We start from the raw sequence: 16,345 nt of genomic DNA, 5'->3' as shown, positions 1-16,345 counted from the left end.
CCTGAGCCAAAGGCAGAGGCTTAATGACTGAGCCATTCACTTTTGGGGCATGTAACTGCTTCAGTCGGAAGAGCATGCGACTCTTGGCTTGATCTGAGAGTCATGAGTTGGAGCCCCACACTGGGGGTAAAGGTTAACAAAAAATAAAAACAATAAATAAACTTTTAAAAAATTAAGTAAATACATAAAATTTTACTTCAGTCACTGTTAATATCTTCCCCTTCCTCACTAGTAAGAACTAGAAGTGACCTGAATTTTTTAATAACTGACATTTTGAGCTTACTTTAGTAGATAATAATGAAAATCTCCTAGAGTGTAGATTACTTTTTTCTTAAGATCTTATTTATTTGGGGCACCTGGGTGGCTCAGTCGGTTAAAGCCTCTGCCTTCGGCTCGGGTCATGATCTCAGGGTCCTGGGATCGAGTTCTGCATCGGGCTCTCTGCTGGGCGGGGAGCCTGCTTCCCCGCCCCCCCCCACCTCTCTGCCTACTTGTGATCTCTACCTGCCAAATAAATAAATAAATAAAATCTTTTTTTTAAAAAAGATTTTATTTATTTGACAGAGCACAAGGAGGGGGAGCAGCGGAGGAAGAGAGAGAAGCAGGCTCTCTGCTGAGCTGGGAGTCAGATGCAGGACTTGATCCCTGGACCCTGGGATCATGACCTGAGCCCAAGCAGACACTTAACAGACTGAGCCACCAAGGCACCCCAGGTATAGATTACTCTTGTACAAATTATTTGTTAAAATGATTAGTCTTTTATTGGATGTGCTCATTAAAATTAAAAAGCTCAAACTGTAGAACTGGGTACTGTGAGGAGGGTGCAAGTGGCTTTCTAATAATCCAACAGAGATGGAGGGAAACCGTGGACTGAATTGCTGGACACTGAATGATCCTACCATACCTCTTTTTTTTTTTTAAGGTTTTATTTATTTATTTGAGAAAGAGCGGACGAGGTGGCTGAGTGGTTAAGGCGATGGACTGCTATTTATTTGAGAAAGAGAGCATGATCAGAGTGGGAGGGTGGATGCCGGGAAGGGACAGAGTTTGAGGGAGAAGCAGACTCCCCACTGAGCAGGGAGCAGGATGCAGGACTCAGTCCCAAGGCCTTGAGATTATGACCTGAGCTGAAGGCAGATGTTTAACCAGCTGAGCCACCACCCATGCACCACCCCTCCCCCAACTAGACCTCTTAAGGAAATCTATTCCTGAGGTTGTGATAGGCATGGGTTAAAGCAATGGCCTGATGGTGGGAAGCTGGGATTTGGTAGGCCTTGTGCTATAGTAATGCAGCAGCCCATCTTCTGAAGGAGGTAATAAATGAGGCATGTCTGAAGTTCTAGTTGGTGTTGGTTGTCTGCAGACACACTCTTGGCTTCCATTGCTTTACCTCCACAGCCTGATCATTGTGCTAGGGGAAAGACCTGAACCTTAGACATACCTGAGAGAGAATCACAGATGACTATTTATGTGCTGAATAAGGTTTTACTAAGAAACCTTCTGATGAACTTCTCTAGAGATTAGATCCTCTGGTAGGTGCCATATCACTCCATTAAACTTGTGACTTAACCGCAGTTTACCTTATAGAGGTTGATACCTTTCAAAGGTTCAAAGTCCAGGAGAGTTTTGTTAAAGCTAGATAAAATAGAAGTCTCACCACTGCTTGGCAGTTTTGATCAGTGTGACAATGTTAATCTGTGATGGTTGTAAGTACTTAATTCAAACAAATTAAATTGAGGCACAGGAATTATTAGTGTGTATGTTTGCTAGGTTTACTTTAGGGAACATACCCATGGAATTAATGTTGTATAGTGCTTCTGATTTTCCTACTAATGAACAGTTATTGGAGGATAATTGTATAAATATACTTAATTCGTAAGATAGTTGAAGCTGGTTCTCTAATATGCATTAACTGTACTTGATGACCATCAGCCTTTCAAGTATTCTCTGTCCTTCATTTTATCAAGATTATCTTACTAATTGGTTTTGATCAGAGTTCTTTTTCTTTTAGTTTAAAACCAGAATTTGATTAAAGATATATAAACTTAAGGTATGTGTATTTACTAAAGAAATGCCAGAGCCACGCATTATTCAGCATTCATTTAGCAAATGATTACCTTTCCTGGCACTGCTTTAGGTGCTGGGTACATAGTGGTAGACAGAACACAGCCCCTGCTCTCATGGAGCTTACATTCTAGCGGGGCAGGGAAGAGACCAAAAAAAATAAGCAAGTTAACAGGGTCGTTTCAGATGGAGATAAGTATGATGAAGAAATGGAAAATATAGATAATGTGATAGAAAGTTAAGCAGGTAAGGATATTTTAAGGTGGTCAGGGAAGGTTTTTCTAATGTGATAACACTTGAGCTGTCAACCTAAGGCGGTAAAAAACCATCCAGTTGGCCACAGTGTGACTGTGGGGTTATGGTGGCCAAGGGAGATGAGAAATACAGAAGGTGTCAAAGATGTAGGCCTTCATAGGTTGTGGTAGAGTTAGGATTTTTTTAACCTGACACTTTAAACTCCATGAAACAACTTTTCAGCTTGAAGATATCGGAAATCCTAAGGAAATGTCTCTAACACATTAAATCTTCAGCATTATGTTGATCTGGAGTAATTTTATCACATCACTTAACATGATCATATCCTAATACTTGTGTAAGTGCTACCTTCATATGTACATCGTTATGTGCCTTAGGTTGCTTATCTGTTAAAAATGGTTATTGTGACCTTCTCTGACTCAATCATGTGTACCAAAAATTATGAAAAGTTTTTTTCTCAGTATCATTAATAGCATTCAAATTGCTATACTTCTGTAAACATAATGACATTTTAGAATGTAGACAAATACTATGTTTCCATTTGCAAATGTGTAATTGTCTTATTTTACCAGAATTTTTTTCCCAGCAGAAAAGCCGTACCCATTTCTACGTTGTCTAACCTCCCAAATATATATATATATGTACGTATGTGTATATGAATGTATACGTAGATATATATGTATTTTTGGTGGGTTTAATTTTCATCTGTTACTGTTTGGAGGACTTTATTTAACTTCTGTTGTCTTGATTCCTTTCATCTAAAGCATGTAGCATTTTTAAGAAAACTATTCTCTGAATATGGTTTTTTACATTATGTACTTTTATATTTATGCATATTTATGGAACAATACTCTGGGAAAAATAGGAATTCTGATTCTTGCTTTAAATCCTTCATCTTTTTTTAAAAAAATCCTTCATCTTTTTAAACTACAGAGGTACTCAGTAGTTTTTACCTTCCTGTATGGTTCTTAATGTTAAAAAGATGGGCACAGTTATAGGAAAATAACTTATTGCCATAGAAATCCGAAAATTGGGTGCCTGGGTGGCTCAGTGGGCTAAGCCTCAGGTCATGATCTCGGGGTCCTGGGATGGAATCCTGCATTGGGCTCTTTGCTCAGTGGGGAGCCTGCTTCCTTCTCTCTCTCTCTGCCAGCCTCTCTGCCTGCTTGTGATCTCTCTCTGTCAAATAAAGAAATAAAATCTTAAAAAGAAATACCAAAAATTGCTGACTAGTAGTAACCTTATACAAATCACATTTTCCTGCTTAGCATAAAATACCTGGGCATCTTCCTCAGACAAACATCTAAGCCCTTTGTGGGCCTTTGTTTTATTAATGCTGTGTTTTCTAATTTGTACCCATCTTAAGCAGAATTTTAAGGAAGTCATCATTTAATCTGTTTTTCTTTTCTTTTTAATGTAGGAAACTGAGAACACTGCACACCAAGTTGGAAATGAGTCTCCTGTGCAAGAACTCAAACAAGATGTGTCTAAAAAGGTTGGTAAGATATAATGCCAGTATTAGTTTAACAGATGTCATATGTATATGTTGTATTTAAAGTGGAAAACTTTCTATATCATTTTAGTACAGTGCTGTGTACTTGGCAGATGTTCAGTAAATGTTCCTTGAATCTTGAGTTTGAGATTGAAGACACATCAGACTTTTTAGAGGTCATTTCAGAAGCAAACTAGTCTATCATTGTTCCTTTAAACAATATTTTGAAAAATGTTTTGTAATGTATTTTTATTTTTAATGCTCTGTTTTTCTAGAATAAGCTTTGGCTATTCTTGAAGTTACTACCCAGAGTTAAAAAGGTTTTGAAAAGCTCAGTGCAGCAAATTCTGATGTCTTTAGGAGCTAGTGGTTACAAGAAGTCATTACTCTGAAAATGTCTTTGATACCTTTTAAAGAATTAATGCTTTAAAGCTTTAGAGTTCAGTTTACTAGAAGAGACTGAGCACAAGATAAAAATTTTGACAATGGGTAGTTCATAGAATCAGGAGAAAACCCGAGGAGAAAGGATGCCTTGTGTTCATTCAGTTATACTGCTTGTGAGTACTTTCTGGGCTTCTGGCCCCGTGTTAGCCAGTGGGTTTCTGGAGACAAGCAACATGACACATTCTCTGTCCCAGGGTTTCTCAATAGTAACACTTTGGGCTGAATAATTTTTTATTGCGGAGGGAAGGAGTCACTTTTCTGTGCATCATAGGATATTTAGCAGCATCCCTGGCTTCTACCCACTAGACATCAGTAGATTCCTCCCTACCTGCACCTTACCGTGACAACTAAAAATGTCCTACAGGCATCACCGGAATTCTGGGAAGGAGTACTAGGCCACATCACCCTCGATGAAGATCCATTGTTCTTCCCTTATGGAATTTATAAATTTAATGAACTCCATATTTTAAGTGTTATTTTATTTTATTTATTAGGGAGGGAGAAAGAGTGGGGAAGAGCAGAGAGAGAGAGAATCTTAAGCAGACTCCATGCCCAGCATGGAGCCCAATTCCACAACCCTGAGATCATGATCTGGGCCAAAATCAAGAGTCAGATGCTGAGGAATGCCTGAGTGGCTCAGTCAGTTGATTGTCTGCCTTCAGGTCAGGGTCATGATGCCAGGGTCCTGGGATCAAGTCCCACAATGGGCGCCTTGCTTGCCAGGGGGCCTTCTTCTCCTGTCTGCCATTCCTCTTGCTGTCCTCTGTCTTCCTCTCTGACAAATAAATAAATAAAGTTTAAAAAAAAGAGTCTGATGCTGAACCAACTGAGAGACCCAGGTGCCCCATTGGACTCTATATTTTAATATTGATCAGCTTTTTTCCTTTAAAAGGAATTTTGAGGGGAGAAATGGTATTGTGTATCAGCATAAATAAGACAACAAAACTAATACCATTTTTTCCCTTTTTAGATCAGAAGTTGCCCACAGTCCTACACTGTATCAGTCTTAATTTTTCAGCATTCCTTTCAGCATTCCTCTCACCCATTTGCATGAATTTTGGGTTTTTTGGTTTTCTTTGCTTAATAATAGTGTAGATAGAATTCTGTATTTTACTTTTTCCTCTTACCATTATTAGTTTTCATCCTATTTCTACACAATTTCAGTATTCAATTTTCATTTGATAATGTCAGTTTCTATCTAATGTATTACAAGGCATCTAGCCATTTTTATTGTTGAAAACTTGAAATGTTTCTATTTTTTCCACTAGGGTTCTTCTTTTCCTTCTTAAGAATTTTTTCTTAGGATAAATAGTAGTGTCCAAAAAAGGTGATTTTTAAGGAGACTTCAGAAACTGAAAAAATAGTAAACATTATGGAACAGTTGAGTGAAGCTTAAGGCTAAGTCTCACTTTAAGTTCTAGTCTTTTCAGTTGATTTAAGTATCACATCTGAATGATAAAGGCTGTAGGCAGGACATAGTCCCTGTCTCCAGGAGCTTATTATGTTTTAGTAGAGGCAATTAGTTAAACACAAAACTGAATGTAAAGTGTTTATATAAACTTACAAAACTGTAATAAGAACATAAAGGGAGACTTAACTTCCTGCTTGAGGATAGGAATGGGGAAGACCTCATGGAGGAAGTAACATCTGAGCTGGTTCTTGATGAATGGATAAGATTTACACAGGCAGGGGTGAGAGTTGAAAGGCATAACCAAAGGCATGGAGAAGAGAAAATGAGCAGAATGGTTGCAGATGAGACTAGAGCCCCAGGTTAGGGCCAAACTATGGGAATGCCTCTTATATCATTCTAAAACATCTGGTTTTATAGTCACTGGAAAATCGGTTTTTTGAAGCAGGGGGGGTGTTGTGGAGCTAACAGTTGCTTTAGCATGTTTATCTCTATGTTGGTCTCTTTTTTTAAATTTCATTTGTCATTATGTTCATTATGCCTTTATTAAATACAAACAACAAAACAATTTTGGGACTGACTCAAGCACCATTTGCCATAGAGATCCTTTTAGTTTAAAGAAAGTACATTTTGGAAGTATGTCCAGGGGAGAATATGATAATTCTTTTGTAATACAAAGGGTGAAGTGATGGAGTTCGTATCACAGAAGATGAGAAGGGAAGATAAGAGGGTATGTCCCCTGTTAGTGTGTCTTTTTTCCTCTTCTATTTTTTTAAATTAACATATAATGTATTATTTGTTTCAAGGGTACAGGTGTGTGATTTATCAGTCTTACACAATACACAGAGCTCACCACTACACAAACGCTCCCCAATGTCCATCATCCAGCTACCCCATCCCCCTCCACCCCCTTCTGCTCCAGCAATCCTCAGTTTGTTTCCTAAGATTAAGGTTTGTCTCCCTCTGGTTTGGTCTTGCTTCATTTTCCCTTCCCTTCTCCTATGATCCTTTGTCTTGTTTCTCAAATTCTTCATATCAGTGAGTTCGTATGATAGTTATCTTTCTCTGATTGACTTATTTCACTTAGCATAATAACCTCTAGTTCATCCACATCTTGCAAATGGCAAATGTTCATTTCTTTTTTGATGGCTGCATAATATTTGTGTGTGTGTGTGTGTGTGTGTGTGTGTACACATATACACATGCATACACCACATTTTCTTTATCCATTGATCTGTCGATAGAATTCTAGGTTCTTTCCAGTTTGGCTGTTGTGGACATGCTGTTAGAAACCTTGGGTTGCACATGCCCCTTCGCATCACTATGTTTGTATCTTTGGAGTAAATACTCAGTAGTGCAATTGCTGGGTCATAGAGTAGCTCTATTTTCAACTTTCTGAGGCAGCTCCGTGCTGTTTTCCAGAGTGGCTGCACCAGCTGGGATTCCCACCAACAGTGTTGCATCCTCACCAACATCTGTCATTTCCTGACTTGTTAATTTTAGCCATTCTGACTGGTGTGAGGTGGCATCTCATTGAGGTTTTGATTTGGATTTCCCTGATACCGAGTGGTGCTGAGCACTTTTTCATGTGTCTGTTGGCCATTTGGATATCTTCTTCGCAGAAATGTCTGTTCATGCCTTCTACCCATTTCTTGATGGGATTATTTGTTCTTTGGGTGTTGAGTTTGATAAGTTCTTTATAGATTTTGGATACTAGTCCTTTTTATCCAATATGTCGCTTGCAGATACCTTCTCCCAGTCTGTCAGTTGTTGTTAGGTTTTGTTGACTATTTTCTTTGCTGTGCAAAAACTTTTGATCTTGAAGTCCCAATCTATGTTGGTCTTGATTCTCACTGTTCTTTTGGTCTTTCCCTGCTTGCTACCTCCTGAAGCCCAGAAAATAAAAATTACAGGGTTAGGTACTACATGTAGGTGCCATGAGGGCTTGTGGAGAGGGGGAAAATATGGGCGTTGCGTTTCAAAAGCTAATATCTGCTATGGAGAATATATAGAGAGAGCTAGCCCATATACTACTTTGTGTTTATATTATAGTTCATACTGTAGTGAATGGTAAGACTGATAATAAGTTTAGTGAAGGGATAAGGGATTGGGGAAGACTTACGGTTTTTGGCCTCATTTTAACCCCTCTTCTGGCATTAGCCTTTCCATTATGCATTTCAGACCTTTACAGTCACTTCATGCTCACTGCGCCCACATGTATCCTGTTCACTTTCAGCAGATAACCTTGTTTCTGACTGCAGGAAGACATTAGAGACTAAGAAGCCTGAATTTACACCGTTTCTTCTCACACTTCCCTTATCTGCAATTCATTTTTATCTTTTGCCTCTTTTTCATGTCTGAGAATATAATATTTTTTTTTTCTGTCCAAAGTAGCATGGTATGGGGACGCCTGGGTGGCGCAGTTGGTTGGACGACTGCCTTCGGCTCAGGGCGTGGTCCTGGAGTCCCGGGATCGAGTCCCACATCGGGCTCCCAGCTCCATGGGGAGTCTGCTTCGCTCTCTGACCTTCTCCTCGCTCATGCTCTCTCTCACTGTCTCTCTCTCTCAAATAAATAAATAAATAAAATCTTAAAAAAAAAAAAACAAAGTAGCATGGTATAATATAAAAAACACTGGATTTTGGGGAAAAACCTGGATTTCAGATTTGACTTTGTAGTTTACTAGCTGTAGGACTTTGGACAAAAATTTTTTTTCTTGGACAAAATTCTTAATGCCTTTACCTCAGATTCTTGTTTCTATAGAAGGGAGATAATCTAGCTATCTCAAGGCCTGTGTGATGATTAAATAGAAAATATGTGCACAGGCCTAATACACAATAGACCCTCTTTCTTTTGTTCTCCAGAACTTTGTTATCTTACTTTCCATTGGCTCCTTCCCCTCAGCTTGTGAAAATGCTGGGTCACTTTCTTGCAGCCTCTTCCATTTATAGTCAAGCCTTTTGAAAACATGGGTTGTGCTGGCTATCTCTATGTTGTCACCTCTTACTCATTCTTAAACCCACTGGCTTCTGTTATCACTGAGGTACTCAGTGCTCAGTAACCACCTAATTGACAAAGTAGGTGGACCTTAGTTAATATTCCTGTGTTAAAAGTGTGATCAAAACTAAGATAAGGGGCGCCTGGGGGGCTCAGTTGGTTAAGTGACTGCTTTCCACTCAGGTGGCCCTGGGATCCAGTCCCATGTTGGGCTCCTTGCTCAGTGGGGAGCCTGCTTCTCCCTCTCCCTCTCTCTCTGCCTGCCACTCTACCTCCCTCCCCCCACCCCAGCTTATGTTCTCTCTCTCTCTCTCTCTCTGATAAATATTTTTTTTAAAAGACTAAGGTAAAAATTTGAAGGTTGAGAAAAATCATTATGTGGACTATGCTGGGAAATCAGAGAGGAATATTATTGAGCAGCAGTTATGTTGGGTTCAAGTCAGCAAGAATTTGTGGTAAGCGAGATCGGGATGGCTCTGTGATACATTCTGTTAACTTTCTGGAGCCAAGGAATTGAGAAAGCAGAAGTCATCTGTAGTTGGGCATGGTGGAAATATAAGTGGACTGAGAGATTTTATGTGGTAATAATGACAGTACTGGGTAGAAAATACCTTTTCTTTTAAATGTTGGTAGAACATATAGAAACCCCATCTGTAAGTTTCAGCTACAGAGAAGAAATAAAAAGGGAAAGGCCAAGGTGAGCTGAGGGTTTGAACTCTTTTCGTGGTCCTGCCGTTTCTCTGAATGGTGCAATATTAGGTGTAGTTTGTTTAAGAATGTTAATCTCCCTGCATCTGCTGGCTTTTTCTGTCTTAGGCTTGAGTTCAGAAGTAAACAATTCTTTGTGCTAGGTGGTTTTGAGTCTTATGGTTTTGTTAACTAGGCTCAAAGCAGTAGGTTGTTACTGGAACTAACTTGGCATAAATATGTAAATGAAGAATGACATGAAGAGTCTGAATGTAAATTTAGGTCTGAACTTTATTTTACAAGGTTGGTTGAACTTTGTGATTATACATGCTAACAGATTCCCTATTATAATGGCTAAAAGTTCAGATTCTGGAACCAAACTCCCAGGATTTTTGCCAACTTCATCACTTACAAGCTCTGTGTCCTGGGACAAATCACTTGATCCCTCTATGCCTTTGTTCCTTTATTTGTGTAATGATGATATTAAGAATGCAATCGCATATGGTTATTTGTGAAGATTAAAAATGTAGGGATGGGGCGCCTGGGTGGCTCAGTGGGTTAAAGCCTCTGCCTTCCGCTCAGATCATGATCCCAGGGGCCTGGGATCGAGCCCCACATCAGGCTCTCTGCTCAGCAGGGAGCCTGCTTCCTCCTCTCTCTTCCTGCCTCTCTGCCTACTTGTGATCTCTGTCTGTCAAATAAACAAATAAAATCTTTTTAAAAAAATGTAGGGGCGCCTGGGTGGCTCAGTGAGTTAAAGCCTCTGCCTTTGGCTCAGGTCATCATCTCAGGGTCCTGGGATCAAGCCCCACATCAGGCTCTCTGCTCAGCAGGGAGCCTGCTTCCTCTTCTCTCTCTGCCTGCCTCTCTGCCTACTTGTGACCTCTCTATCTCTGTCAAATAAATAAAATCTTTTAAAAAAAAGATTAAAAATGTAAAGTGTTAAGAACATTCCCTGGCACATAGTAAGTACTATGTAAATGGTTAGCTGTTATGTTCTTGTAAATAGCCTCATTTTTTTAAAGCTGTTTTTTTTAACCTTTCATCAGATTATTGAAAGTATTATAGAGGAGAGTCAGAAAGTACTACACCTGGAAGATGACTCCTCAGATTCCAAAGGAAAAGGGCACTCTGACCAGGCTACTGCCAGTTCTGTCGTGGCTGGAACAGATCTTAGCAATATACCTGGACTATTAGCCATAGATCAAGTACTACAGGAAGATTCCAAAAAGGCAGAGAGTCAGAATGCAACAGAAGAAACTGAATTAAAATCAAAAAGACGTTTTCCTTCTGATGACTCCTATGAGAAGTCAGTAGATGAAATCACTAAGTTAACTGAAGTAAGTTCAACTGAGCCACATCATGTGCCTGAAACGGAAGCAGAAGTATTGAACAAGGAAGCCGTGGAAGTCAAAGGAAGTGAGGTTCTAGAACCTGTGTCCTCAGACTCTTCATCTGCTAAAGATTTTGCTGCCATGGAAGAAGTGGCTCCCGCCAAACCCCCTAGACAGCTCACTCCAGAGCCTGACATTGTGGCTAGCACAAAGAAGCCTGTTCCAGCGCGCCCTCCCCCTCCAGCTAACTTCCCTCCTCCGAGACCCCCACCTCCGTCTCGGCCTGCTCCGCCACCAAGAAAAAAGAAAAGTGAATTGGAGTTTGAGGCCCTTAAAACGCCTGATCTAGATGGCAAGTATTTAACTGAGAAATAACTTTTTGCGGAGAGATTCTAGAGTTGAAACTCTGACTTTCTGGTTTTGTTTCAGTTTATGCTATATACAACCACATCATGACCATGCCCAAGTTTTAAAAGTTATTTTAGTGATGAAAAGTGAGAATGTTTACATTGGTAGTAACTATGTTCTAACATTTTAGTAGACTTCAAACTTTCAAATCTGTTACTATGGGAGACTTAAGAGGAATTGAAATGACTTGTTTGAACCCTGGTTTCTCCATATATAAGATGAGAGTAATAAAACCACTTTCCTCATGGGATTGTTGGTAAGAATCAGACAAAGGTTAAAACACTTTTCAAGCTCTATATAAGGTCCTGTATAGATCCTAGTTATTGCCATTATCCTCCTCCTCATTATTATTATCATCGTCATCATTGCAGTTCCCAAAGAGAATATTACATCTGATACTCTCCTAAGTTCGAACATGGCTTCAGAGAATACAGTCAAGGATTCCCAGCCCTCTCTTGACTTGGCAAGTGCTACCAGTGGAGATAAAGTAGTTACTGCCCAGGTTAGTGAATTCATGTTATATTTGATAGAGGCTTTAACTTTCTGTAGCTGCCCAGTTTGTTGCTTGTTGAACCTTCTTCTCCAGGCATAATATTTCCTTGTCCTTAAAATCTGGCCTTCTTAAACCCCTTTTTTAGCTCTGCTACTGCATAGCTAGGTGATTCTAACAAACTATTTAATATCTGAGTTTCAGATGTCCCATTGATAAAATGAGAGGAAAACCTTCCTTGGAAGGTGTCTTGCAAGGACGAAATGAGCTGAAGTATACCAAGTACTTGGCATGCAGTAGGCAATCAAAAAAATGAAAGATGCTGCTATTTGTAATATTATTATATTGTTAATAAACATCAACTATAGTCTTCATTTACCTTACCTGTGATGGTCAAAATTGAGGACTTTTATTTATAATATCCTCTACCTAATCATGAAACAAAACCTTCATATATAGGCTATATATCTATATATGAAGCAATAGAAAGCACCTGATAGCATGAATTTTTACCATAGCCCAATTTCTGGGACTGAAAGCTTACTTGTGTGGTAGCTGTGGTAGGGACAGGTTAGCAAACTGGGAGATAACGGCACTTCAGTCTTGTCATAGCCTTAGAACGAGACTGGCAGTAGTGTGTTTTTGTAGAGTCCCTGAACTAAGAATAGGCTTTACATTTTTAAAGGATTATAAGGGGAAAAAAAGGAATATGTGAAGCAGAAAGCCTAAAACATTTACTATCTGGCTCTTTATAGAAAAAGTTTGCCAATCCCTGCCTTCGAGATAAGCACAAGTATAACCCTGATGAATGGCACTCTTCGTGTTGGCATTCTGCTAGTAGAGAACTGCTTTCGGGTCAGGTTCAAATGGAACATTTATTTGCTTTCAAGACGAAGACATTATTTCGTGGGCAGCAGTGTTTTTCAGCATGTTGGGAATAATAAAGGACCGAAATGGAGTATTTCATTTAAATTTTCAGTAGGCTCCATTATGTGAATTATGGAATTCTTTAGAGCTATGTGTGGTAATGAATAATTGAGTGTTTATAGAAATTGACTCCATCTACTTTCTGTTTATAACATTATAATTTTAGGAAAATGGAAAAGCGCCTGATGGGCAGACCATAGCAGGGGAAGTGATGGGCCCTCAGAGACCTAGGTCCAACTCCGGGAGAGAGCTTACTGATGAGGTATAATTAGATTTGTTTTGTTCTTAACGTAAAATATAAAAACCATAATGAGAAGATGAAGAAGTTCTTAAGATGAATGGTGGTGATGTTTGCACAGCATTGTGAATGTGCTTAATACTGCTGAACTATATATACAACTATAAAAATATTTTACCATGATTAAAAAAATTTTTTAAGTTTATTGCTGTTAAGCAAAAAAAATATAAAGTAGAGCAAAAGATGAAAATTGATGATTTTCTTAGTTTTTAAACATTTATTTATTTATTTATTTATTTATTTTTAAGCACTACATCCAGTGTGGGGCTCAAACTCACAACCCTAAAATCAGGAGTTACGTGGTCTACTGACTGAGCCAGCCAGGCATCCCAGTTTTGGGGTTTTTTGTTTTTTTGGTTTTGTTTCTTTGTTTTTAAAGACTTTATTTATTTATTTATTTGAGAGAGAGAGAGAGACAGAGATAGCAAACGGAGAGAGAGAAGCAGGCTCCCCACTGAGCAGGGAGCCTGACTCAAGGCTTAATCCCAGGACCCTGGGATCATGACCTGAATCAAAGGCAGATGCTTAACTGACTAAGCCACCCAGGTACCCCAGTTTTTGTTTTTTTAATATTTTGGAACTTGTAACTTTAACTTAAAATTATCTTTTTTATACCATTATGGGGTAGAAAAAATGTATTGAGAACAAAGACCAAATTTAATAGAGAGTGGGCTTAAAAAGAACTTGATGTTATAATTACATGTTTTTATACTTGTTGGGTGATAATACAGTGTTATACAGACTCAGTACTTACTTACCGTTAAAATTTAGTATATATTGATTGGCCAATTCTGAATAAAGTTTTTGAAGCAAAATCTTAGTTTTGTTTCTTTTTTTTTTTTAAGATTTTTTTAAAGTAATCTCTACACGCAATGTAGTGCTCAGACTCAACCCCAGTATTGAAGCTGCATGCTCCACCGACTAAACCAGTCATGCGCCCCAGTTTTCATTTCTTTTAAATGATACATTTAAAAAAATTATTGTACTTTGGAAAACAGTATGGCAGTTCCTCAAAACCTTAGACATTGAGTTACCATGATCCAGCAGCTTTACTCCTATGTGTACACCAATAGAAATGAAAATATATGTCTACCCAAAAAACGTACACAAGTGGGGTGCCTGGGTGGCTCAGTCAAGTGTCTGCCTTCGGCTCAGGTCATGGTCTCAAGAGTCCTGCATAGGGCTCCCTGCTTAGCGGGGAGTTTCCCTCTCCTTCTGCCCTCCTTTCCCCCCCTGCCTGTGCTTGTGTGCTCTCTTTCCTCCCCTCTCTGTTATATAAATAAAATCTTTTTAAAAAAATCACAAAAGTGGAGCACCTGGGTGGCTCAGTGGGTTAAGCCGCTGCCTTCAGCTCAGGTCATAATCTCAGAGTCCTGGGATCGAGCCCCGCATTGGGCTCTCTGCTCAGCAGGAGCCTGCTTCCTCCTCTCTCTCTGCCTGCCTCTCTGCCTGCTTGTGATCTCCGTCTGTCAAATAAATAAATAAAATCTTTTTAAAAAAATAAAAATAAATTTTAAAAAATGTACACAAGTATTCATAATAGCCAAATGTGGAAAGCACACAAGTGTTCATTGCCCATGAATGGATAAATAAAATGTGGTATATCCAGTCCACATGGACTGTTTTTTGGCAATTTAAAGGAATGAAGGGGCGCCTGGATGGCTCAGTTGTTAAGCGTCTGCCTTTGGTTCAGGTCCTGGGATCAAGCCCCGCATCAGGCTCCCAGCTCAGCAGGGAGCCTGCTTTTCCCTCTCCCACTCCCCCTGCTTATGTTCCCTCTTTCGCTGTGTCTCTCTCTGTCAAATTAATAAATAAAATCTTTTACAAACATTAAAAGGAATGAAGTTCTGACACATGCTGCAGTATGGACGAACCTTGAAAACATGGTGCTGAGTGAAAGAAGCCAATCACAAAAGACCACATACAGGATGACTTTACTTATATGAAATGTCTGGAATAGGCAAACCATAGAAACAAAGAGTAAAATAGTCATTGCCAGGGGCAGGGAGGAGTGGGGAATGCGGTATGACTTTTAATGAGTATGGGGTTTCTTTTCGACATAGTGGAAATATGCTTAAATAAAGTTGATTGTTGCACAACTCTGAATTTACTCAAAATCATTGAATTACACACTTTAAATGAGTACATTTTGCAGTGTATGGATTGTGTATCATGAAAAAAGTTAAAAATTACTGTACACAATACTGAATGTATCTAGAAAGTCCTTAGCTTAAATGTTTGAGGATTTTGAAGACTCAAAAAGATAATTAAATTATAGGTCCTCTTGGTGTTATTTTTTACCTCAGGAAATTTTAGCCAGTGTCATGATTAAGAACCTGGATACTGGAGAAGAAATACCTTTGAGTCTTGCGGAAGAGAAACTGCCAACAGGTATTAATCCTCTCACTCTACACATCATGAGAAGGACTAAGGAATATGTAAGGTATGGCCTATTGTTACTATTTATCATTCGTAGTATTTCAGAGTGTTGAAGATTTCTCTGTTAATGAACTACAACAGTTCCTAATTTGGTTTCACTCAGTCTTCTTTTTTTAAATTTGGGATTAAAATAGAGTTAGTTAATGTATGTATTCAACATTGTTCTCTCTTAAGAGCATACAGTTACTTGGGGGAGAACAGTATATATCCGAAATCTCTTAGTATTTCGTTTCTCTTCTAAAATGATTTCTGTAATACTGGAGACATTATTGAAGCATTTTGAGGGTAAAAAACCATGTGAAATGAAGACCTGGTTTCTGAAACCTAATTGTATTACAATTATAATTGTAATACAATTATCCTAATTGTAATTGTATTATCTGTGTAGGTCAGAAAATGGCTTTAGAGTGAGGTGATTGACTTTACTGTGAGATCTATGTAGATCAAAGAAATGATTATTGTGAAAGGAAATCTTAATAAAGTGTAATACATGATGTACCTGAAGAGCAAAGAGGAAGCTAATTTGTCATTTCTGTGCAGCACGTTTTATCCAGCAAAAAGCCTTGTTGGTAGTAGGTTTTCCATAAGTTCCTAAATTGTTTTCACTTGCATTTGTACATTACATCATGCTTAACGATTCTGTTCTGTGATCTCTCAAGTCTTACATTCTCAGGATCATCATTAAAATTAAACTTAAAGTGTGTTAATGTAGTTTTATTCTGAGTACCTGAGTATATCGTATACATGGATTGTTGGGAGGTGTAGGGGAAATGGCTTCTTTTAAAATGACTTCTTCCCCTTCTGGTAGTAATGATGCAGCGCAGTCAGATGATGAAGAGAAGTTACAGTCTCAGACAACAGATACTGATGGTGGAAGGTTAAAACAGAAAACGTAAGTTACAATACTTTCCTTTTCTTTATTTCACACATGAGTTACGGTACAACTCTTTATTTCAAGCATTTATTTAAAAAATATGTGACTTGCCATACTATTTTAAATCTGCGTTTTATCTAGTTTATATGTCCATCTGCCATCAGTGTTTCCTGTCCCCAGCCAAGGCATTAAGAGTTGTTCAAGGCTGTGTTGGTGGTCATTTCTATA

The 16,345-nt window shown here is 38.7% G+C and overlaps 1 protein-coding gene across 3 annotated transcripts in view; it reads left to right on the top strand.

The window, feature by feature from the left end:
* WDR44 (WD repeat domain 44) overlaps positions 1-16,345 on the top strand; it is an 88,937-nt gene that overhangs the window by 33,233 nt on the left and 39,359 nt on the right. For 2 of the 3 annotated variants that reach the window (XM_044235862.1, XM_044235864.1), the window contains exons 3-9: positions 3,740-3,814; positions 6,343-6,393; positions 10,397-11,033; positions 11,461-11,591; positions 12,673-12,768; positions 15,111-15,247; positions 16,052-16,135. In XM_044235862.1, the coding sequence (XP_044091797.1) occupies positions 3,740-3,814; positions 6,343-6,393; positions 10,397-11,033; positions 11,461-11,591; positions 12,673-12,768; positions 15,111-15,247; positions 16,052-16,135 (1,211 nt within the window). The remainder of the gene's footprint in view (positions 1-3,739; positions 3,815-6,342; positions 6,394-10,396; positions 11,034-11,460; positions 11,592-12,672; positions 12,769-15,110; positions 15,248-16,051; positions 16,136-16,345) is intronic. The other variant, XM_044235863.1, reaches the window with a different exon arrangement.

The sequence above is a fragment of the Neovison vison genome, chromosome X (assembly GCF_020171115.1).
Source record: "Neovison vison isolate M4711 chromosome X, ASM_NN_V1, whole genome shotgun sequence".
Classification (NCBI taxonomy): Eukaryota; Metazoa; Chordata; class Mammalia; order Carnivora; family Mustelidae; genus Neogale; species Neogale vison.
This window is presented reverse-complemented; position numbering and strand designations above follow the sequence as displayed.